Source organism: Plutella xylostella, chromosome 11, assembly GCF_932276165.1.
Source record: "Plutella xylostella chromosome 11, ilPluXylo3.1, whole genome shotgun sequence".
In the NCBI taxonomy this organism is placed as follows: Eukaryota; Metazoa; Arthropoda; class Insecta; order Lepidoptera; family Plutellidae; genus Plutella; species Plutella xylostella.
The window spans coordinates 4,521,330-4,544,476 of NC_063991.1; the positions used below are offsets into that span (position 1 = coordinate 4,521,330).

General features: G+C 43.6%; 2 protein-coding genes and 1 long non-coding RNA gene across 3 annotated transcripts in view; 1 reads left to right on the top strand and 2 right to left on the bottom strand.

Moving 5' to 3' along the window:
• LOC105386092 (zinc finger protein 37) overlaps positions 1-23,147 on the top strand; it is a 95,813-nt gene that overhangs the window by 6,712 nt on the left and 65,954 nt on the right. The gene's annotated exons all lie outside the window — the stretch shown is intronic.
• LOC125489172 (zinc finger protein 569-like) lies at positions 9,458-19,261 on the bottom strand. Its single transcript, XM_048624051.1, has 2 exons — positions 19,175-19,261; positions 9,458-10,595 (listed from the first exon to the last, which is right to left on the bottom strand). The coding sequence occupies exons 1-2, from the start codon at positions 19,203-19,205 to the stop codon at positions 9,808-9,810; spliced, it is 819 nt and encodes a 272-aa protein (XP_048480008.1). The 5' UTR covers positions 19,206-19,261; the 3' UTR covers positions 9,458-9,807.
• LOC119694744 lies at positions 12,609-18,067 on the bottom strand. Its single transcript, XR_007266783.1, has 2 exons — positions 17,954-18,067; positions 12,609-12,735 (listed from the first exon to the last, which is right to left on the bottom strand). It is a non-coding gene; the product is annotated as an uncharacterized LOC119694744 (long non-coding RNA).

A 23,147-nucleotide genomic window follows, 5' to 3' on the forward strand; every position in this document is an offset into this window, starting at 1 on the left:
TTTTTACCTTTAAATTGCGCTAATTTTGTTAGTTTTTCTGATGAATTTTGTCCGCCTTCTCTGATTGTTTTGGCCATATCTTGGTGATACCTAAATCGATTTGATATTGAAATATCTCATTTTAAAGCTTATAAGTTGACAATGTTTTTAAGCTGAAGTGCACAAAAAATTGTTATATGAAATTCTTTTTTAATTTAACTTATTTGTTTTTAGGTTTTGAATATTTTTTAAAAATGTTTATCTATTTTGAGGTATTATGTCTAATTTTAGTCGAATAATGCACATTTGATTATTTTGTTGCAGCTCGGGTACTAGCAGGGAGATGAGTCAAAGACGAATTACAAGTTCACAATACTCGTTTATTCATTGAATCAGTCGTTCTTATATAGCTAGGATTTAGGACACTCTTAACTACTGCGCATGCGCGGCTCCAGCGCTGTGCGGTGGTGTAGGCCTGCGCTGGTCGCGGCTGATATATAAGCAGCTGGCGCGGGCGCGCAGTCAGCTAGCGGCATCATCATTTGTAGCGGCATCATCATCTCTATTAGAGGAGGCTACCCGGCGCAGACGCCGTAGCCTCCAAACTTACAATCGATTTAGACATGTGCCAGGGCGCTTCACGCCACCCCCCACCCACCGCGACGTCCTAAGCTGAGGACACTTCAGGAGGCAAGCCTCCTGAAGTGACCTCATCTTAGTCGCTTTATAACGGGAGAAGGCGCCTTACGACGCCTTCCCCAAACGTTAGGCAAAGTTGCAGAGGTCGCAGGACCGCAACAAATAGGTATCCCTTAAAAAAAAAAAAAAAAAAAAAAAAAAAAAAAAAAAAAGCGCGCAGTCAGTGGAGCGCCCGTCGTCGTGGGAAGCGGACGTCGAGCAGAGCAGCGGGCATCGGGTCGTCGGCGGCACCGCGAGGAGAGCGCGCAGGGCGCGCTTGGCCGATGAGTCATCACGCCGCGCTGTGGTATGCGAAGAATGCGGCTCTGGAATGCCGCCGCGCGTATGACTCACGTCGCATCGTCTGCGTATGCTACGCATAGTACTCCCCCTCAAGCGAAGCGTACGGTTTGCTTTACGGTCCGTCCTGACCGTGTTGTGTAGCTTGTAGATGTAGCTGTAGGTACTGCTGCCGACTCGTCTGCTTCTTTGCTTATATAAGCTGGCTTGAGGCGGTCCAGTGATATCACTGCCGTGCGTAGAGGCAACCGTAACTTGTAGTATTTTTCGCTCCGTTCCAATACTTCGTACGGGCCGTCGTAGGGAGGTGTGAGCGGTTTTCTGACCGTGTCGTTGCGCACGAAGACGTGTGAGCATGTTCGTAGGTCCTTGTAGACGAATGGTCGCTCTCTCGTTGCTCGTGCCTTCTGCACAGGTGATATCGCGGCCATGGTGTCCGTCAGTCGCCGCACGTAGTCTGCATCTTCAATTTTGGACTGTGTAGGTACAAAAAAATCAGATGGTACTCGTAGAGTCGCTCCGTAGGTCATCTGCGCGGGACATAGCGCGTTCTCGCGTATCGCCGTGCGCAGGCCGAGTAGCACCGTAGGTAGTTCGTCGCTCCATGTCACGGTAGCGCCTCTCGCCATTAGCGCTGCCTTGAAGGTGCGGTGCCATCGCTCTACCTTGCCGTTTGCTTGCGGGTGGAATGCGGTGGTGTGGATCTTGTTGATGCCGAATCTCTTCATCAGTGTGCTGAACAGCGAGGACTCAAATTGCCGGCCCTGGTCGGTTGTACACCGGATTGGCATTCCAAACCGAACTAGCCAGTTCTCGTAGAAGGCCTTGGCTACGGCTTCCGCTGTGATTTCGCTTACTGGTACTGCTTCAGGCCAACTTGTGCAGCGGTCGATCATGGTTACACAGTAGCGGTATCCGTTTGACGGTTGTAGCGGCCCGACAATGTCGATGTGGACGTGCTCGAACCGTGCGGATGGCGGGAACTCGCCGAGTGGGGTGACGACATGCCGATGTACCTTCGCACGCTGGCAGCTGATGCACGTCCTCGTCCATTCGCCTACGTCCTTGTTCATCGATGGCCAGAAGAACTTCGCTGCCATCTGCTTCTTGGTCGCTCGTATCCCCGGGTGGCACAGGTCGTGTTGCGCTTTGAATGCAGCACCACGGTATGCCGGCGGCAGGTACGGTCTGGGCGTCGCTGTAGACGTCTCGCAGGTGATAGTGTGACTCAGCCCCGGCAGTGCGACATCTGTGAACATAAGATTGGATTGTGATCTTATTTTTCTTAATTCCTCGTCCGACGATTGATCTGCGGCCAGTTTGTTGTAGTCAATGGCCGATGGACATGCTATCTCCTCTATACGTGATAGAGAGTCTGCCACTGCGTTGTCTTCCCCCTTCACGTACTCTATCTTCGTGCAGAATTGGCTCACGAAGTGGAGTTGCCGCTCTCGCCGGGGTGTGTCACTACTGCTTGCCGGTCTGCTCATTGCGTAGGTGAGTGGCTTGTGATCTGTGTAGATGGTGACGTCACATCCCTCTATTAGACGTCTGAAGTGCTTCACGGCTGTGTACATGGCTAGCAGTTCGCGGTCGTACACACTGTAGCGTCGCTGCGTCTCGCTCATCGCTTTTGAAAAGAATGCCAGCGGTCTCCAGACTCCGTTGACGCGTTGCTGCAGCACCGCTCCTAGGCTGAGGTCAGATGCGTCGGTCATGAGTCCCAGTGAGCTGCCGTGAACTGGGTATGAGAGCGTGGTGGCTTCCAAAATGCTTTGGCGGCATTTTTCGAAGGCCGAATCCGACTCCGGCGTCCATTCAATCGGCGTCTTATCATTTTTCTTCCGGTTGTGTAAGTGTTTATTCAGCGCGCTTTGTTGCTCAGCTTGGCGAGGCAGGCACTCTCTGTAGAAGTTGAGGATTCCGAGAAAACGTCGCAACTCTACTACCGTCTTCGGTTTCGGGAAAGTAGAGATTGCCTTTATCCTCTCTTCTGTAGGTCGTATTCCTTCAGCTGATACTTCGTAGCCCAGAAAGTTCAGTTTCTCTTGACCAAATTCGCACTTGTTCACGTTCAGCGTCACTCCATACTTGTCAAGACGTTCTAAGACTCGTTCTAGAAGCGCTCTGTGCTGTTCTTCGTCTTCTGAATGCAGCAGAATGTCGTCAACGAAACAGAAGCAGCCTTCTATGCCTCGTAGGACCTCGTGCATGAACCGCTGGAACGTCTGACTGGCGTTACGTAGTCCGAACGTCATGCAGTTGAACTCGAACAGTCCGAAGGGCGTCGTGATGGCCGTCTTCTCTGCGTCTTCCTTACTCAGTGGAATCCAGTAGTACGCCATCTTCAGGTCGAGCTTCGAGAACACTCTGCTTTTGTTCAGCTGGTACGTGAAGTCCTGAATTCGCGGAATCGGGTAGCGGTCGGGTAGAGTGACTGAGTTGAGCCGCCTGTAGTCTCCACAGACGCGTAGGCCGCCATCCTTCTTTTTCACGATGTGCAGCGGGCTTGCCCAGGGGCTCTTCGACGGTTTGCAGATGCCCATCTCGATCATGCGCTCGAACTCTTCTTTTGCCACCTTGTATTTATCGGGCGGCAGGGGTCGCGGTTTCGCGTACACCGGTGGGCCAGTCGTCTCTATGTGGTGTATGACGTCATGCCTAGCCGGCGCCTTGAGTGACATCGGTCGCAGGATGTCCGGGAACTTCGTCAGGATGCTGTGGTACACTTGGTCGGAGCTGATGACGTAGATGGACTCTTCACTGGTACGAACTTCGATGGTGTCCACTGCGAGCTCCGTTATTCTGTCCACTAGTTTTTTCTTGTGCAGGTCTACCAGCAGCTTGAAGTTGCGCAGGAAGTCGGCACCGAGAATCGACGTTTTCACATCCGCCACTATGAATGTCCACTGGAAGCAGCGCCTGAGTCCTAGGTCCAGTCGTAGTGTTCGCTCTCCATAGGTGTTGATCGGCGTATCATTTGCCGCGTACAACTTGTAGGCGCTGTTGACTTGCGTTTTCTTGTTGGTGGCGGCTAACACGGAGATGTCGGCGCCTGTGTCGACGAGGAAACGCTCTCTAGTGTTGCGATCGAAGACACACAGGCGGTTGCTTCCGCTGGCAACACCGACCTCCGCCACGGTCGGTGTCGGCTCTAGTTTTCCGACATTTTCTTCCTCTTGCAGCACGGGGATTCGCAGCGCTTTGCCCTGTCGCCGAATCGCCAGTGGTATTTGCATTCCCACGTATCAGTTCCCGGTCGTGGGGCTTGCCGTTGCCGTGACCATGACCTGGATCGGGACCTGGGACGTCCTCGGTAGGGTCTGCGCTCCTGTTGCCGGCCTCGCAATTCCGCTACTTCGAGCGACAGTTTTTCTAACTGCTTGCTAAGTACGCATAGTTGCGCCGAGACTGTGACGTCGGCTGTATTTGGCGTGTAAGTCGAGTGACTGCTCTGTACTGCGGCTATCGTTGTGGGCTCTGAGTACTCCAGCATCTTGTCCGCCATCGCAGCTAGGGTGTCCAGTGACGACTCGGAGTTCACGGACAGCACGACACGTAGCTGAGCCGGTAGGTGGTCCAACCATTCGATGCGCAAGCCTTCTTCAGTTATAAGGCCGTTGCTGAGCTCGCGCATTTTCCGCAGATGCTGAGAAGGTTTCTGATCTCCCAGCTCTAGTCCTCGTATGAGCTGCTGGAAGTTCTTCACCTCGGATTTCTCATACACGGTGAGCAATCTTTGCTTAATCGTCGCGTATTTTCCTGTCTCGGGCGGTCGGTACAAAATATCCGTGACATGTTGAAGGTCCACTGGCTGCAGTTGTTGCAGCACGTAGCGGAACTTCTGGTCATCTGAAGTCTTCAGTGGGTCGACGACAGCTTCGAACTGCAGGAACCAGGCGCGAGGAATTTCACGCCAGAACGGGAGTAGTCGCGACTGCACGGAGATTGCAGCTAGCTCCGCTTGCTGATTGCTCGTCGACGCAGGTGAAGGTGCCAGTACCGGTGTGGCATCTTTGATCAGGTCTTCAGATTTTTCCATCTTCAGGTGTTCTTAAAGTCGGGGGGTCACCACTGTTGCAGCTCGGGTACTAGCAGGGAGATGAGTCAAAGACGAATTACAAGTTCACAATACTCGTTTATTCATTGAATCAGTCGTTCTTATATAGCTAGGATTTAGGACACTCTTAACTACTGCGCATGCGCGGCTCCAGCGCTGTGCGGTGGTGTAGGCCTGCGCTGGTCGCGGCTGATATATAAGCAGCTGGCGCGGGCGCGCAGTCAGTGGAGCGCCCGTCGTCGTGGGAAGCGGACGTCGAGCAGAGCAGCGGGCATCGGGTCGTCGGCGGCACCGCGAGGAGAGCGCGCAGGGCGCGCTTGGCCGATGAGTCATCACGCCGCGCTGTGGTATGCGAAGAATGCGGCTCTGGAATGCCGCCGCGCGTATGACTCACGTCGCATCGTCTGCGTATGCTACGCATAATTTAAATAAGTTTATTAAGATGTTACTAATGCAAAACAAACAAAAATAGTATTGAAATATGGCTAGTTTTTTTTATTTTCGGTTTTAAACATGAAATTTTGGCAAAAATTCAAAAAATCTTTAAATATTAAATATCTTTGAAATGGTTTAGTTTCGGATAATGCATTAAAATCGACTGGAAATGCCTTCCTCTATCACCTCCTGAAAGGATCAGGTCTACTTACCAATAACCCTGTATAAAACGAAGACTAAAGATAGTTCTACTTTAAACCCGGCTTTAGGCTATTGATTTATATAAAATCTCTGGACTATAACCTGTTCTAAACCAGAACTATCTTCGCTCTACGTCTTATAATAAGGAACCTATGGTTTCATGCATTTATAGGCTTGTCGCGAATGGGGAAGCAAACCAAGTGAAACTTTGGCAGCACCAGCGAGTGTGCCTTTCTGGTTTTGACCAATTACATTGTTGGGGAGAAAAAATGGCGTCCGAACCAACCAATGAGAACTGGGGAATTAGGCACAGTCGCCTAAGGCGCCATCTGTAATTAGCTTTTAGTTTTTCTCCCCATTAGTTATCCTACAAACTATTTCCACTTTCCAGGAAGTCTCTGTTTGGGCCTCGAAGCTAGTACTCCATTGGAACAAAACATCACAAATGCACTTCCCAAAACACCAAAAACAAGCAAGTCTCTGAACAAGAAGCCAAAACGCGGCCCCGGACGCCCTAAAAAGCGTAATACGTCTTACAACACCCGAGCGGAGCTAAATCGTGAAGAAAAAGAAGCAAATAAGGTTGCCACAAAAAGTTTTACAGAACATCCGGAAGTAAATAGGGTTGCCACAAACACATTTACAGAACATCCGGAAGTAAATAGGGTTGCCGTTCAAAGTTATGCAGAAAAACGTAAAGAGGCACACAGCACTGCAGTGAAACGCTATGCAGAAAAACATCCAGAAGTAAACAGGGCTGCAGTAAAACGTTATGCGCAGAGAAACCCACATATTAAACGAAAATCGACGGCGTTGTGCTACGCGAAAAAAAAGTTATTGAATAAGACTGAAAGCGGAGAAAATTACAAGGAAGTAAAATTGGAAACCATACCAGGTTAGAATACTGTTTATATTTGTTAACAAAACTGTTAAAAATGAGATGGATCCAAACTAATTGTAAATTAAAGGCCTGTTTCACAACGTCTGGGTAATGGCTACCTGTGGAATAAAATACATGTTGTCTATATCCCATTCCACAAGGAAAGACATCTGACAGAACTCTTATTTCATTCAAACAAATAAGGGTAGTTTTTGTTTGTGTCAAATATCTTTCCCCGTGGAATGGGATATAAAACATAACTGCAGAGTGACAGAATGTCTTATTCAACAGGTTGTGTTACAGGCCCTATAGTCGTCGAAATATAATAGGCCCGTTTGGACAGCTACACAAATTTGCTATTTACTCTTGGTTTACTTTATGAAATACATAAAAAGACACATAATCAGGCTTATTATTTAACGGCCGAAAGAAAAAAGAACTTTTAAACCACCAAAAGTTACTTATTTTTTTAGATTTTTTACGATTTAGGTTTGACACCAGTTGTCATCCCATACATTTTGGAGCTGTCCAAGCGGGCCTATTATATTTCGACGACTGTAACTGTACTTTACTCAATATGTGCCAAGGGCTGACGTCCGAATGACGTAGTGTTTAGTGACCCTGACTACTGAGCCGAAGGTTTTCCGGGTTCGATTCCCGGCTGGGGCAGATGTTTGTTTAAACACAGATATTTGTTCCCGGGTCTTGGATGTGCCCGTAAAATGGCAACAGGCCCGCCCCCTATTACATTGGGACTATCATAACACTGGCGAAAAGTGGGTGCAGCAATGCACCTCTGCCTACCCCGCAAGGGAGTACATTAGTACAAGGCGTGAGTGTGTGTGTGTGTGTGTGCCAAGGGCTCATAAATATATATTTTTTTTCAGACAACGTCGCCATTTGCGAAATCCCAGATTTGAAGAAAGTTAAACTTGAAGACACAGAAACAAATGATAACGAAAACGAACAAAGCGCAGTAACGACAAACAAACCAGATAACGCTATATTACATACGTACGTGTGCGACCACTGCCTCCTTGCGTTTGAATCCAGAATTACATTAGTTACACACATCCTTCAATTCGAAATTTATCCTCATAAAATAAGCCATGAAGAAGCTAGTAAACCGAAAAAGCGAATGCACGAATGTGAAATATGTAAGAAACAATTAACACGGCTCGGTGATCTAAAGAATCACATGAAAACTCACACGGGCGAGAATCAATACAAGTGTGGTGTTTGTAACAGAAGTTTTAGCCGTTTCAATTATTTGAAGCGTCATTTAGAAACTCACAAAGGTGGATGCAGATATAAATGTGATTTTCCGAACTGTGGGACACAATGCAGGGATTCAACAGCTCTAAGAATGCATTTGAGATCACACACTGGAGAGAAACCATACAAGTGCAATATTTGTGAGAAAGGATTTTCTCGTGAAGAGAATATGAAACGACATGTAAGATATCATGTTGGCGAAAAGAAATTCGAGTGTGATATATGCAGCAAACGATTTGCATCCAAAGCTGATCTGATTAGGCATTTAAGAGTTCACATTGTTAAAAGTCCATACACATGTGATGTTTATAGTAAAAGATTTCCAGATAGAGCGAATAGGAATTGCCAAAGAAGTAACCACGCGGGCGAATACCCATACAAGTGTGATTATTGTAAAAAAGAATTTGCAGAGCACGCAGGCCATAGGAAACCTATGAAACTTCGGCGACGTAAAAAGCAATTCGAGTGCAAAATTTGCAAAAAAAGCTTTACACTCAAGCATAGCTTGAAAAGACATGTCGATAGCATCCACCTCAAGAATGATAAGCCGTACCGGTGCGATGTTTGCGACAAACGATTTAGTTTAGCATCAAAATTGGAGGTTCATCATAAGCACTCACGATGTGTTAACAGTGCAGGCACGTGAACACACAAACCCGACATTTAAGGCAGACTTATGTTAACTAGGTAGTTTTAATATATTATTATGTAGGTACGCGAAAGAAAAATATTACAATTGGATATTTACCAAAAAAAAACGCTACTGCGATTAATTTACTTGTGATAATTTGTGATAAGAGGTGGCGTAACGGATAAGATCACTCACTCGTGAGACCGTGGGTTCGAATCCTGGCCAATGAATTCTTAAGAAATATGCAATTTAAGTACAATGATAAGTACCACGTGATCTTGCGGTAAAGAAAAACATCGTGAGGTAACCTGCACATCTAGATTCTACTCCGTCAAACTTAATCTGCACTCATTCAAAAACTTTATCTTTATATCACCCGTTAGCATTGACTTATACATATATTACTAGCGTAAGGTCAGGGCCAACCGCTTAAGAAAAAGGCCCCCTCGCGCTGGCCCCATAATCTCATATATCTGTCATAATTTGTTCTAAACGGGGCCAGCGCGCGGGTGTAATTTTCTTTAGACAAGATGTTATCACAGGCGCATCCTTCCATTTGAAATAATTGTTCCCCAGTATTAAATATATCACATCTGTGATCCCTGTTACACCTACTACTAAGTAATACCATTAAAATTGATTATTGATGATAATAAACACATGTTTAACACATTTTTTGTTGTTTGTTTTTATTCAGATTGTCATTTTTACATGAAATTGATATAGTTACAGGAAATCTATAATTTAAATGATCATCAATGGCTATCTATCTACAAATCAATATTATATAGCACAGTTTATAGAGATGTTCTTTTATTATAGACGACCGAATGGCGTAGTGGTTAGTGACCCTGACTACTGAGCCGATGGTCCCGGGTTCGATTCCCGGCTGGGGCAGATATTTGTTTAAACACAGATATTTGTTGTCGGGTCTTGGATGTGCCCGTAAAATGGCAATAGGCCCGCCCCCTATTACATTGGGACTAACATAACACTCTGGCGAAAAGTGGGTGCAGCAATGCACCTCTGCCTACCCCGCAAGGGAGTACATTAGTACAAGGCGTGAGTGCGTGTTTCTTTTATTATATTTTTCTAATGACACGTTTGGTTACTAAATTAGGTAACCTATACCAAAGTGCTGTAGTCACTAAATTACTCTCAATACAGTAAAAATGAGTGTGTCCTTTATTAAATTTAGTCTTGTATAATTGAGAATTAGGTAGTTTTGAAATAAAAGTTCTAAACAATAATAACCACATTGTTACTGTACTGTACTGTAGTGTAATATCAGTAATACTCAATTTACGAACACAAAAAAAAATATGCTTAGAACTTTAACACTTTATTTGGGCCAATGAAAGAAGTACATTATTTCTCACTTTGAGCCTCTACTTTAGTAACTACCAAATCAGTTAGTTGATTGAGAACACTTGTTTCAGACGTGTGAACTTTTTGGTGGCGCCTCAAGCTACCCACCGTCGTGAATCCTTTATCGCACGAATCACACTTGTTCGGCTTCTCGCCGGTATGAGATTTCATGTGCGTAATCTTAGCGGACAAGTGAGCAAACCTTTTCTTGCACATTTCACACTCGTGTGGCCTTTCAATCGTGTGCGATTTCATGTGGATGACTTTGTGGGTCATTAGCGTGAATCGTTTGTCGCAAACATCGCACTCGAACGGTCTCTCGTTGGAGTGGACTCTCATGTGGACCTTCAAGTTAGACTGTTGGCTGAAGGTTCTCTGGCACACTTCACACAGGAACGGCTTCTCGCCCGTGTGCGATCGCATGTGGTTAGTCAAGTCGGCTATTTGCCGGAATCGTTTCTGACATATTTCACACTCGATAATCTTCTTCGGCTTCGCTGATGTCTTGAATTGTTTCTTCCACAGTTTTCTAGGGTCGTTTATGTTCAAATTACCAGCCAGTGTTCTCGGATTCACTTTGCATTGGGAGTGGTGTTCTAACAGTATTTTCTCTGAGCCAAAGATTTGCTTGCACCGATCACAGATAAATGCTGTAATGACTATGTTGGTTCTTTTGACGTGGCTGGTGGTTTCGTCGCAGTCGCTGCCATCGCTCAGTGGCTCCATCTTGAATGTTTGGCCGTCATTGCTTGAAGGATAACTGTCTGGGGTTTCGTTGTTTGGGTCATCTGAAATGAATGTGGCAGATGTTAATGATGCAGATAAATATACAAAATGTAAATGATAAGATAAGGGTCCGAACGTCACTGTCAAATCCACTATTAACCAAGTTATTTCTGAGTCAAGTCATCTTAAGGTCAAACTACATTTTTAACCAAATTCTCTTTTCGTCAAGTCTAATGTTCGCCAAACGTGGCATTCGATGACACCTGAAAGTACAATCGTGTTCGTAAGTTACAGTGATATTCGTCATTTTTCATATCACATGCATGGGGTGCTGGTTAGATTGGTCCTGATCTGATGGGGATTCCGTTATAAGCTCCTTGGTTCTCCTGTGCGCCTGGTACACTTTTTACAGTACACGGGTTCTTTAGCGACGTATTTTAGAGTAACTATATCGCGTTTTGCCATAATTACGGCTATGTGAATAATGGAATGCGTGTTAAACGAGTTTACCGACGTCGATAACGAACCCGTGCCCTAGAAGATTTGATATTGGTTAAATCTGTTAAAAAGTACTAAGAGTACAGACGAATCAAGGAGCTTAGTCCCTTGTCAATCAATATGGAATAGCGGCAATATATTCGTATTGCGTCTGCCATTTTCACACTGATTCTTTATCTGCATTCCTTATAATCTATCGACATAAGGCGCCCAGCTCGGGGTGCCGGTATGGATGGCGGTGGGAGGGCTGGTTAGATTGGTCCCGATCGCAAGGGTTCGTTATCGACGTCGATGCGCGTTCCACCGATCACAGTGCCGCATTTATGGCGAATCGCGATATAGTGATTTACGTCGATAAAGAACCCATGAAGCTTATAGGATAGGACTTAGAATGCAGAAGTATAGGCCTACTATCAGCAAGAAGCATTTCGATTGCCTTTTAAAAGTACTAAACGCACAGAAGAATCCAGGAGCTTATTACAAAATGGCGATTAAGAATCAATATGACATATTTCTGCACCTCTCTCTACTCATCTGTACCAGGCATTGCCTAAGGGAAGCCTTTTCAAACATAAGACTTGACGAAAAGAGAATTTGGTTAAAAATGTAGTTTGACCTTAAGATGACTTGACTCAGAAATAACTTGGTTAATAGTGGATTTGACAGTGACGTTCGGACCCCGAGGATGAGTCATGGCAGCTTTCTACTGACAAAAAGTGAGTCTGAACGCCTTTGTAGATGAAGAAGTCCAACAGATCTGGGAGTTTTTGTGGGTCAGTAGGCCAGTATGTTGGTTCACAAGTTGTCAGGGCATTAAGCTTGTGGTAGTCCATGCTCTTTTTTAAGTTGCGTCCTCGTGTTGTGAGGCGTGATCCCCATTGTAGATTCTTTGCATTCCAGTCCCCCCCGACAATAAATCTATGACCAAGTGACTCGAAGAAACTATTGAAGTCCTCTTCTGTAGTCTCTGGGTTTCCCTTTTGTTTTGGCGAGCAGTAGATGGATGTTATTGTGATTGGACTCTGTTTATCATGTATCATTATTGAAAGCAAGCCAAACAAATATTGAAATCCTACAAAGATTTCCAAACGGAGTACTCAAAGCCATAGTAAATGCACCCTGGTTCACCAGAATGGATGAGGTGCATGAATATTTGAAAATGCCTACCATGAGAGAGGAGGTTGCAAAACTTACAAGAACCTACCGAGACAGGATTGTAAATCACCCAAACAAACTGGCCACTGACCTTACCAGTAATGTACCCACCAGAAGACTAAAAAGAAAAAATATCTGGGATAACATAGACCAATAATATGTTAAGAAGGCAGCCTGACAATGGAAGGGTATGCCTGCAAAGCCAATCATAAACATGAAATGAACTGCTTATGGTTATATTAAACCGATTGCATGTTGGCAAACAAAACATGAAAAAAAAACATAAATATTTAATATAGCAATAAATGATACAATTGGAGTAGGAAGGACCATAAGCATACTAGAGCAAGACAGTATGAGTTCTTTCTATATTTCCTTAGATTAAGCCCCTGTTTCACAATGTCTGGTTAGTGGCTATTCAATTTTGGTTGAATGGCTCTTTGCCGTGTGTGACTAACACGGCTAACTGGGCCAGAGTCACGTGACCAATGCTCACAGTATTGGAAAGCAGTCGTTACGGTTATTTTAGACTATTTACACAGTTAAAACCTGAAACAACCAGACAAAAACAATATATACAAACAATAAGTGGACATCACAAGTAATGGTTAGATTTGTTAGTATATATGTACAAACACATTTACAGTTTAATATTGTTAGTCTTAAGGAATTTGTACAGTATATTAACTAGGCGAGTATGTACAAGGGTAAGAAGATAGTTAGTATTTACAGGTTTGGGAATGGTGGGGGGAAGGATGTCATATAGGGAGGTTTGAAGGTTGGGACATTCGAAAAAGAGATGATCAACAGATCCTTCACTGGCACCGCAGTCGCAGACAGAGCTATCACGGACCCGAATCCTAGCCAAGTGCACCGGGGTGCACGCGTGGCCCAGACGCAGTCTACAAAGAGTGGAAGTTGCTGGTTTATCTAAGTGTTTTGCTTTAAAAAACCATGGCTTTTTTGGGATATGAGGTTGGATATGGGAGTAAAATTTACCTTTAAAATTCCTAGAAGTGTCCCAGGACACTTTCCAGGATCTATCCAGCCTCGGTCCTGCGAGCGAGGCAAGGTCATGGGCAAAATTTTGGTAATGAGTGTCCAGGCCCAAGCTAACGGCATCCTTAGCGAAGGAATCTGCACACTCATTACCAATAATACCACTGTGCCCAGGTATCCAAGCGATAGCTACTTCTATACCCTGAGTCATGCAACGGAATAGGGTTTCTCTAATTTTTAAAATGATAGGGAATTTGGATTTGGATTTAAAGGGAAAGGAAATAATTGCTTGTAATGAACTGGCCGAATCAGAAAGGATAATAGTTTTGTTAAGTTTGTGTGACTCAGCGTACAGAAGCGCCTCGAGAATAGCTGTTGCCTCGCCCGTGAAGACCGAGGACTCAGGGGGACGCTTAAAACTGAGTGCAACTTTCTACTTGGGCAGCCATACGGCCAAACCCACGTTGCCGTTTTCGGAGAGTTTGGATGCGTCAGTGAATATGGGGAGCCAGCCTGGCCACTCTGAATTGAGTTTCGCACTTAGAGCTTTTTCAGCGGCAGGAGAGTCTTTACTGATACCTAAATCCATTACTACATTGGGCTGAAAAACTAAGGCGTCGTAAGGAACATCAAACAGAGGGTAAATACTAAATTTGGATGTAGGGTGGGGGAGATTAGAAGAAAAGATATAAGTTTTTAGTAGATAGGAAAGTCCATGGGTTTCTTGAGCATTACACAGACGCTTAAGGATATCAAGTTTGGGCAACAAAGGATGGGAGTTAGATTGCCAGATTCGAAAGAAAAACCGATCACATAAGTATTGTCTCCGAAGTGAGAGAGGAGGGTCAACACACTCAACCTGGAGGGCATTGGTAGGGGAGGATTTCATCGCACCTGAAACTATGCGAAGGCACTTGTACTGCACTTTGTCAATTTTCTCCAGAGCTGCTTTATTGCAAGGGTCTATAATGAAGGCAGCATAATCGAAATGGCTCCGGACAATCGCATTATATAGCAGTTTTTGTGAGTAAGGGTGGGAACCCCACCAAACACCCGACAGTGATCTGAGGACGTTGACACCCCTCTCACACTTCCGAGCCACATAGCTCATATGATGGGTACCTGATAACTTGGAATCCAATATCACGCCTAAGAATTTTACTTCACTTGATACAGCAATTGAATCTTCTCCAATAACGATGTCCACGTCAGGGACGTTGCGCTTCTTGGTAAATACGACTGCTGTACATTTTTGAGTGGAGAGGGATAAGCCATGTCGAGTCAGCCAGTCCGAGAGGTATCTTAGGGCCAGGTTCAGCTGGACATTTGTCTCTCCTAATGAAGAAGAAGCGTGGTAGAGTGCAAGGTCATCAGCATATTGTAAAATGTCGCAAAAGCAGTCAACGGACCGTTCAAGATCGTATGTATAGAGGCTATACAGGAGAGGGCTCAAGACTGATCCCTGGGGGAGGCCTTTCCAAACAAATTTTGGGTGGTCTAGGGAAGATGATGGGGATTTTATAAATATGGATCTCTCCATTAGTAGGCTGCAAACAAGACGGGTAAGCTTCACTGGAATACTCAGCTGGCGCATTTTCTGCCTGAGCACAGGAAGAAGTACGTTGTCGTAAGCAGATGCCACATCAAGAAAGACACCCACCAGGTATTCTTTCCTCTTAAAGGCAATTTGGATGTCTGTAGTGAGTATCGCAAGGCTGTCCAAAGTACTCATGCCTTTCCGAAACCCAAACTGGGTTTTGGCTAAGATACCTTTGTTTTCGACTAGCCATTCGAGCCTGCACTTTATTATGTGTTCGAGAATTTTAGCCAAGGAAGAGGATAGGGCGATCGGTCGACGGGAGTTCGGATCACGAGGGTCCTTTCCGGATTTCAAAATAGGTACGACTATTTGTTTACTCCATGAGCTCGGAGTAACTCCGTACTCAAGGAAGTAAATTATCAGCTCCAAGTAGACCTGCTTGACCTTGAGGCTTGATTTTGAAAGAAATGAATATGGAATGCCATCAATGCCTGGAGTTGAATCGGATAGACCTGATAGAGCAGATTGAAGTTCGTCCATAGAGAACGGTGAATCCAATCTGTCTGAAGATTGTATAATAGACGGGGGAGGAGGAAGAGAATCATAGTGTGGGACATATGGAGGGGCCAGCTTGTCGCTGAACCCTTCGAGCCATACAGAGGGATCATTGGATGTGATGTTTTCGACGTTCAGAGATCCACGGAAACGTCGAATGTATCTCCACACTAAGGAAGGGGGAGATCTGGGGGAGAGACGTTCACAAAACCTGAACCAGCCCTGTTTCTTCTTTTTTTTAAGAAGCCTTTTAGTGCGAGCCGCAATGTGTTTATAATTAATAAAATTGTCCATGCTCATGTTTGAGAGATAAACACCCTCAGCATTATTGCGCTCGTCTATGGCCGTGGTACAGTCGGAATCCCACCAAGGCGGTGAGACTCTTTGGCATTTGCGAGTTTTCTTGTTTTTCGCTGAGGATGTCAATGCTCTCTCAAACATGTCGTAGTTGGCGAGAAAATTGTCACTAGTACAGGGCTGGATCAGGCTAAGTTTATCTTCTACTGATGAGATGAAGTTGGACCAGTCTTTCTCGCCAACCATGTACCTTGGAAAGGCACATGTGTCGGTGAGAATGCTGGACCTGTTGGGAATAGTGATTGAAATGGGAAAATGATCACTTCCAAAGGTATTTGGAAGGACCCTCCAGAATATTGATGATGAAAGAAGAGGAGAGCAGAAGGATAGATCCACTGCACTTTTAGGGTTTTGATGAGGATGGACTCGACGGGTTGGAGACCCGTCATTTAAAATGCAAACATCTAAGGTATCAAGCACGTCTAAGAGGGCGACAGAGAATGAGTCAGTACGATAAGAGCCCCAAGAGGAATGGTGGGCGTTAAAGTCCCCCATGATCAGGAGGGGATGAGGGAGGGAAGAAATTAAATTGTAGAAAGAAGGAAGAAGAGAAGGGTGAGGATCAGGGAAGTAGACGGACACGAATGTAACGCCTATAGCCCTAAGAGCCACGACGTTAAACTCCTGCCCGTGGGGGGGGATAGGGATAGAAGAAAAGGTAAGGGAACGCTTTACTAGCAAAGCGCACCCAGCATACCCGTCATCCCTGTCATCCCGCAGACATGAGTAACCAGAAACCCGAAAACGGGAACCCGGCACAAGCCATGTCTCCGAGATGGCAAGGACAGCGGGCTTGATGTCATCAATTAATGTGAGCAGTTCGCTTTTCTTGCTGTTAATGCTCTGAGTATTCCACTGAAGAACCCGGATCGGGTTCGCAGCCATTGGGGATGGGTTCAGAGCCATTGTGGCATAGAGACGAGATAACTTGTAATTTTTGGGCAACGTTGGGCGGTAGGGTGTCACTGAATTTAGCCAGCAGACTAACAACCAGAGACAAAAGGTGGTCAAGCAAATTGTCGTTAGGAGTGATTACACTCAGGGCACTTCCATTAGGAAGTGAAGAAGATGGAGAAGAGATGATAGCCTGATGGGCAAGTTTGTCGTATCCAGGACGAAGGGGAGACCTAGGCCTGCGTTGTGTGACTACAGTTTTTTTGTAGGAACGGTTGGGAGACTGGCCATTTGGTTTGGTTGAAGCAACTTCAGCAAAAGACTTTTTGCTTGAGGGTAAGCGAGCATCTGCCTCAGCAAATGAGATGCTGTCCTGCGACATAAGCACTTTAATTGATTTTTGCCTTGACTGTTCAGGGCAATTCTTGTCAGTTGAGGGATGATTACCAGAACAGTAAAGGCATGTTGGTTGGGAAGTATTGCACGATTCACCCAAGTGTGGTTGAGCACACTTGAAGCACCTTGGTTTTGAACGGCATTGAGCCTGGGTGTGTCCAAATCTACAGCAGGCATAGCATTGAATTGTGGGGTAAGTATACCTCACAACTTCTACTACAGCCCGGAAGGAGTAAATTTTCTCAGGTAGATATTGTCCCCTGAATGTAATCACTACATTTTGTGTTGGGACGTGTGTTGTTATACCTTCGTTGACCACCTTTCGGCTGAATCTGCGGGCTTTCAGGACAACCCCGCAGCCATGTGGGAGATCAAGGGAGTTGACAAAGTCATCTAGTGATAGATCCACCGGGACTCTTTTGGCAACACCCATTCGGGTTATGTTGTATGTGGGGATTTCAGCTTTAAATTTGTTTGGTGCAAGTGCGGGATGATGGACAAATTCATTGGCTGCCTTTGCGGTCTTAAACTCAACTGAGACTCTGTTTCTACCAGTCATTTTTACACCATCTCGTGTTATGTCAGCTACTTTGTTTTGATATAAAAATTGACCAAACTTGATAGCCCTAAGGGGGGCACCAGAAGCAGGATTTCCTGATGGGATCTCCTGACTAACATTAACAAGAAATGGACCTGCGTCTGTTTCGTCGTACACCTTGGTGGCGTCGAGGCTTGGGTGGGTATAGATAGTCTGGATGCTAGCGGATGCCAGATCTGGACTAACAATAACGCGCTTACCTTGCGTTTGCGGTAGTTGATCATCCCTGGGACGCTTTCGCGTCTCCTGGGACGGTTCCGTGAACATGGGGGGGGATAGTGGGGGTTGATCGGGTGTAAGCATTTCGCCATCAGGGGGATCCGGCGGGAGCCGGATCGGAGGATCCGAATGATGCTCCATTATTTAGAATGGAACCGACACTTTTAAAGAGAAGGGATTTATGGACGAACACAACACTAAACACTTACCAGCACCACAATTACGACAAAAAACAAGAGTTAACTGGTTAAATTGACCCAGAAAGGGGTCCAAGAAACGCGAAAATTGAGGAACACGTGAGCACCAACCAACGCGAACCCCGGGAAAAAACTGGTTAGTGGCTACCTGACGGATAAAATACATGCTGTCACTGTCAAAAAAATAATAACAGAAAGTGACAGCATGTATTTTATCCGTCAGGTAGCCACTAACCAGACATTGTGGAACAGACCCTTAATATACCAACAAGATGGTGTGTCACATACAAAAACTAAGCTGTCCCCGTTTTGTTTACTTTCAAACCATTTTAAGTTCAACCTAATGACAACCATTGTATCAATTAATCCTAACTAATATATTATAAATGCGAAAGTAACTGTGTCTGTCTGTCTGTCTGTCTGTCTGTTACTCTTTCACGCCAAAACTACTGAACGGATTTGAATGAAATTTGGTATACATACGGTCTAGACTGTGGGAAAGAACATAGGCTACTTTTTATCCCGGAATTCCCACGGGAAAACTTTTTAAGGCGAAGTGAAGCGCGCGGGAACAGCTAGTAAAGTAATAAATCTCCTAACCAAACTAATTCAAAATAAGAGCTCATTGGTAGAAGGGAAGGGTGTTTGCTGAGACATTTCTTTTGCACTGACACTGATGGATTGCCATCTACAGTCGTCAAGTCGTTGAAATATAATAGGCCACTTGGACAGCTCGAAAATGTATGGGATGACAGCTGTTGTCAAATCTAAATCATAAATAATCTAAAATCTAAGGGAGTCTACACACCAAACCCGCCGACACAGCCCGGCGGCTTGGTGTCGGCGACCCAAACCCGCCAACCCGCCAACATGTGTCATGGAGCTGTGTCGGTGAGGTCGGCGGCAAGAAATCAGTACAACTTTTTTAGTACTTGCACGCGCGGGTACGAGTCGCCGACATGATTCTTGAAACAAAGTCGCCGACACCAAGCCGCCGGGCTGTGTCGGCGGGTCGGCGGGTTTGGTGTGTAGACTCCTTAAACAATAACAGTTTGGTGCTTCAAAAGTTCTTTTTTCTTTCAGCCGTTAAATAATAAGTCAGATTATGTGTCTTTTAATGTATTTCATCAAGTAAATCAAGAGTAAATAGCAAATTTGTGTAGCTGTCCAAACAGGCCTATTATATTTCGATAACTGTAGTTTGTATTAAAACATTTTGATTGTTAAACTTACTTATATAAAATCCACTTTGTTCAACATTCATAATGCAGTTGTCATAAGTCGAGGAGCCATCTGTAGGTTTGTACTGGCTGTCCTCCTCATGGCTTAACTAAAGTAAAAAGAAAAAAAAATTATTTAAATTTTCCCTATAAGTAAGTACATCACTTTATGACCAAGATAATCGCCGCAATTTTAAATTGACACAGAATTTCCATGAAAACACATTATAAAGCTGCATACAGACTGGCCCAACGAACGCCCAATGATGGATATTTATCATACATATTCTATTCTATTCTATTCTCATAGGGGGTGAAGTTCCTGTACGTGGCTCTCTCGAGTGGAACCTTTGTACATATCCCCTTGATTTCAGCTCAGCCAGCCTAGCTCCCGAGTAAACTGGAGTAGTAGGCCTGGGTGTTGTAATAGCTGCCCTGTTATATCATACATAGGTTGGAGTGAAGGAAAGGGTGTGCGGGACTTAGAAAAATTTTCGATTTTTTTTTACTTTTAAATTTCGGTATTTTAATAATGGGGGGTTACTTATTATGTTAATACAAACATATTATGTCAAATAAACTTTTCTCTGGAATGCGTATTTTCGACTCTATTGACACTTTACTTTTAAACCACACCAGGGACTCTGACAAATTTTTGAATGTTTTCAAATTTTTACATATTTACTCTTTTATTGATGAGATATGATTAGTTACATCATTTCATGAAATATATGTGAAATAAACTTTTCTCTGAGATTAGTAGTTTGCCTGTTATAATGTTTCAAAGTGTCGCATGACTTTTTTTGTGATGTCAATAGAGTCGAAAATATGCATTCCAGAGAAAAGTTTATTTGACATAATATGTTTGTATTAACATAATAAATAACCCCCCATTATTAAAATATCAAAATTAAAACATAAAAAAAAATCGAAAATTTTTCTTAGTCCACACTTTACTTGTAAAACTGACCCAGGGACTCTGACAAAATTTTCGATTTTTTTTTTAATGTTTTAATTTTGATATTTTAATAATGGGGGGTTATGTATTATGTCAATACAAACATATAATGTCAAATAAACTTTTCTCTGGAATGCACATTTTCGACTCTATTGACATCACAAAAAAAGTCCTGCGACACTTTGAAACATTATAACAGGCAAACTACTAATCTCAGAGAAAAGTTTATTTCACATATATTTCATGAAATGATGTAAGTAATCATATCTCATCAATAAAAGAGTAAATATGTAAAAATTTGAAAACATTCAAAAATTTGTCTGTCCCTGGTGTGGTTTAAAAGTAAAGTGTCAATAGAGTCGAAAATACGCATTCCAGAGAAAAGTTTATTTGACATAATATGTTTGTATTAACATAATAAGTAACCCCCCATTATTAAAATACCGAAATTTAAAAGTAAAAAAAAAAATCGAAAATTTTTCTAAGTCCCGCACACCCTTTCCTTCACTCCAACCCTGCGCTTATACAAGAAACACGCACGAAACAACAAAAGGTCATGTTTCCACCTTTAGGTTTGAAAACTGATTTAAAATGTGTTGCAAATAAATTACTATTATCATAGAAATTAGAATTTGATCTAGAGTCTAGTCTAGACGCTACGACGGCATTTGAAGGTGCCGACACACAAGCGGACACGGCTGTCAGGAGGTAAGGTAACCTTTGGACTGACCTTCAGCTTTCAAACATCCGAGGGCGATCTGGCATGAACTGTCCCAAAAGACCGTGCACACTTAAGGCGACGACACTATCAGTCGCGGCTGACAGCCACGTCTGCCAGTGTGTCGGCGCCCTTATCAGTCGCAGCTGACAGCTGCGTCCGCTAGTGTATCGGCGCCTTGAGTTTCGTGAAGTACCCCAATCTGTGACCCCAATACTTCTCCTTTATAATCTATGCCATAAAAAAAACTAACCTGGCATACACATGTCACATTGACACTTGACTTGACATAAAAGTGACAGAAAATATTATCCTCCCTCCCTCTATCCCAAGACCTGTAAATATCAATTACCTACTAACACTTGTACATACCCCAATCGCTAACATCCTGTATAAATTCTTCAAAACTAACAATATTAAACTATAAATTTGTTTGTGTTCATTATAATACACCTACTAACCCTCTGTTTGTGATGTCCCTGTATAAATTGTGTTCGTCTGTTTGTTTCAGGTGTTAACCTTGTAAATATTTTTAAATCCCCACCGTAAAAACAGCAATTAACATAGTGTGTACCTTACCACAATCGTTTTTGGCCGAATTTGCTGTGTTAGTCACACACGGCATACAGCCACAAACAAAGATTGATTGATTGAAAATATTATCTTACCTGTGTTGTGTTTATAATATTCTACAAAATAACGTAAAACAACTTATCCTTTTAGTGCATAAAATATCACTGCACTCAAAGATGCCTTGACAATCCGCGGAAACAAGTAATATGTACCTACTCACTCACATAAGAGTGGTTAACTTACAAAATCAGATGTCCCTGCTACAAATAATAATATAAATGAAGACACGTCAACAATTATACATCAGCAAATAATGGACAAGAGCAGAGAAGTAATTGCGATAAATTTAATAATTATTATATGTGGGGACACCTTACACACGGCCATATAACCTTAACATGGAAAAACCTGTAATATGTTTATTGGATAGCTAATATATCAGCATAGCAGTCATTCACTAACCACTACAACATTTCCTTCTCAAAAGGATGAAAAAACATGTAGTATTATTAACCCAGATAGAGCTATGACAAATGAACACGGGACATAAGCAAGAATATATCAATAATGGAAGAAGTACAAGTGAAAGTTGTGCTTACAGACTGTTATACATCTCTATTGAACAACAACTGCTACTGTGCTCAGTGTGCGGTGTTGTTCCCCACCACTGAAGCGTATAGTGAACATAACACGAGCACACACACCGAGACCACTAGCTCCACTAAAGCCTCGGCTTCTCTTGTGAAACGTAAGCCATTCGAGTGCAATACTTGCAAGAAAAAATTTAGCGAACAATGTAATTTGAATAAACACATGTTAATTCACACTGGCGAAATGCCGTTCGAGTGTGAAATCTGCAAGAAAACATTCACGCAGCTGGCAAATTTGAAAAAACACAAGTTAATTCACACTGGCGAAAAGCCATTCGAATGTGAACACTGCAAGAAAACATTCAGGCAATTATCCAATTTGAACAGGCACATGTTACTTCATACTGGCGAAACGCCATTCGAGTGTGAAACCTGCAAGAAAACATTCAGACAACGAACCAATTTGAATAAACACAAGTTAATTCACACTGGCGAAAAGCCATTTAAGTGTGACGTTTGCATGAAAACATTTAACCAAATAAGTAATCTGAAGAAACATAAGTTGGTACATACCCCCGATCTGTATGAGGTGAGCTGTGAGGCTGCTTCGTCACTAGAGGTGGTTATAACGTCTATATAATAATAATAAATAAGTATAGAATGTAGGAAAATGTTCAATCGATGCGGAGATGCATGACGCGGAGATGACGTGGTCCGAGGTGAAGCTCGCTGCCGTCGACAGACAGAGATGGAGAACCGTTGTGTCTGCCCTTTGCCCCACGGGGGTTCATAGGACGCCAAGAAGAAGAAGAAGTAGGAAAATGTATACAGGGTTATTTGCAAGTAGACCGGATCCTTTAACTAGGTGATAGAGGAAGGCATTTCCAGTTGATTGAACCCTATAATGCATTATCCGAAACTTAACAATTTCTAAGATATTTAATATTTAAGTTTTTTTTAAAATTTGCCAAAATTTTATGTTTAAAACCGAAAATTAAAAAAACTAGCAATATTTCAATATTTTTTTTGGTTGTTTTGCATTAATAATACCTTAGTAAACTAATTATTAACATAATCAAATGTGCATTATTCAACTTAAACTAGACACAATCACCTCAAAATAGATAAACATTTTAAAAAACATTCA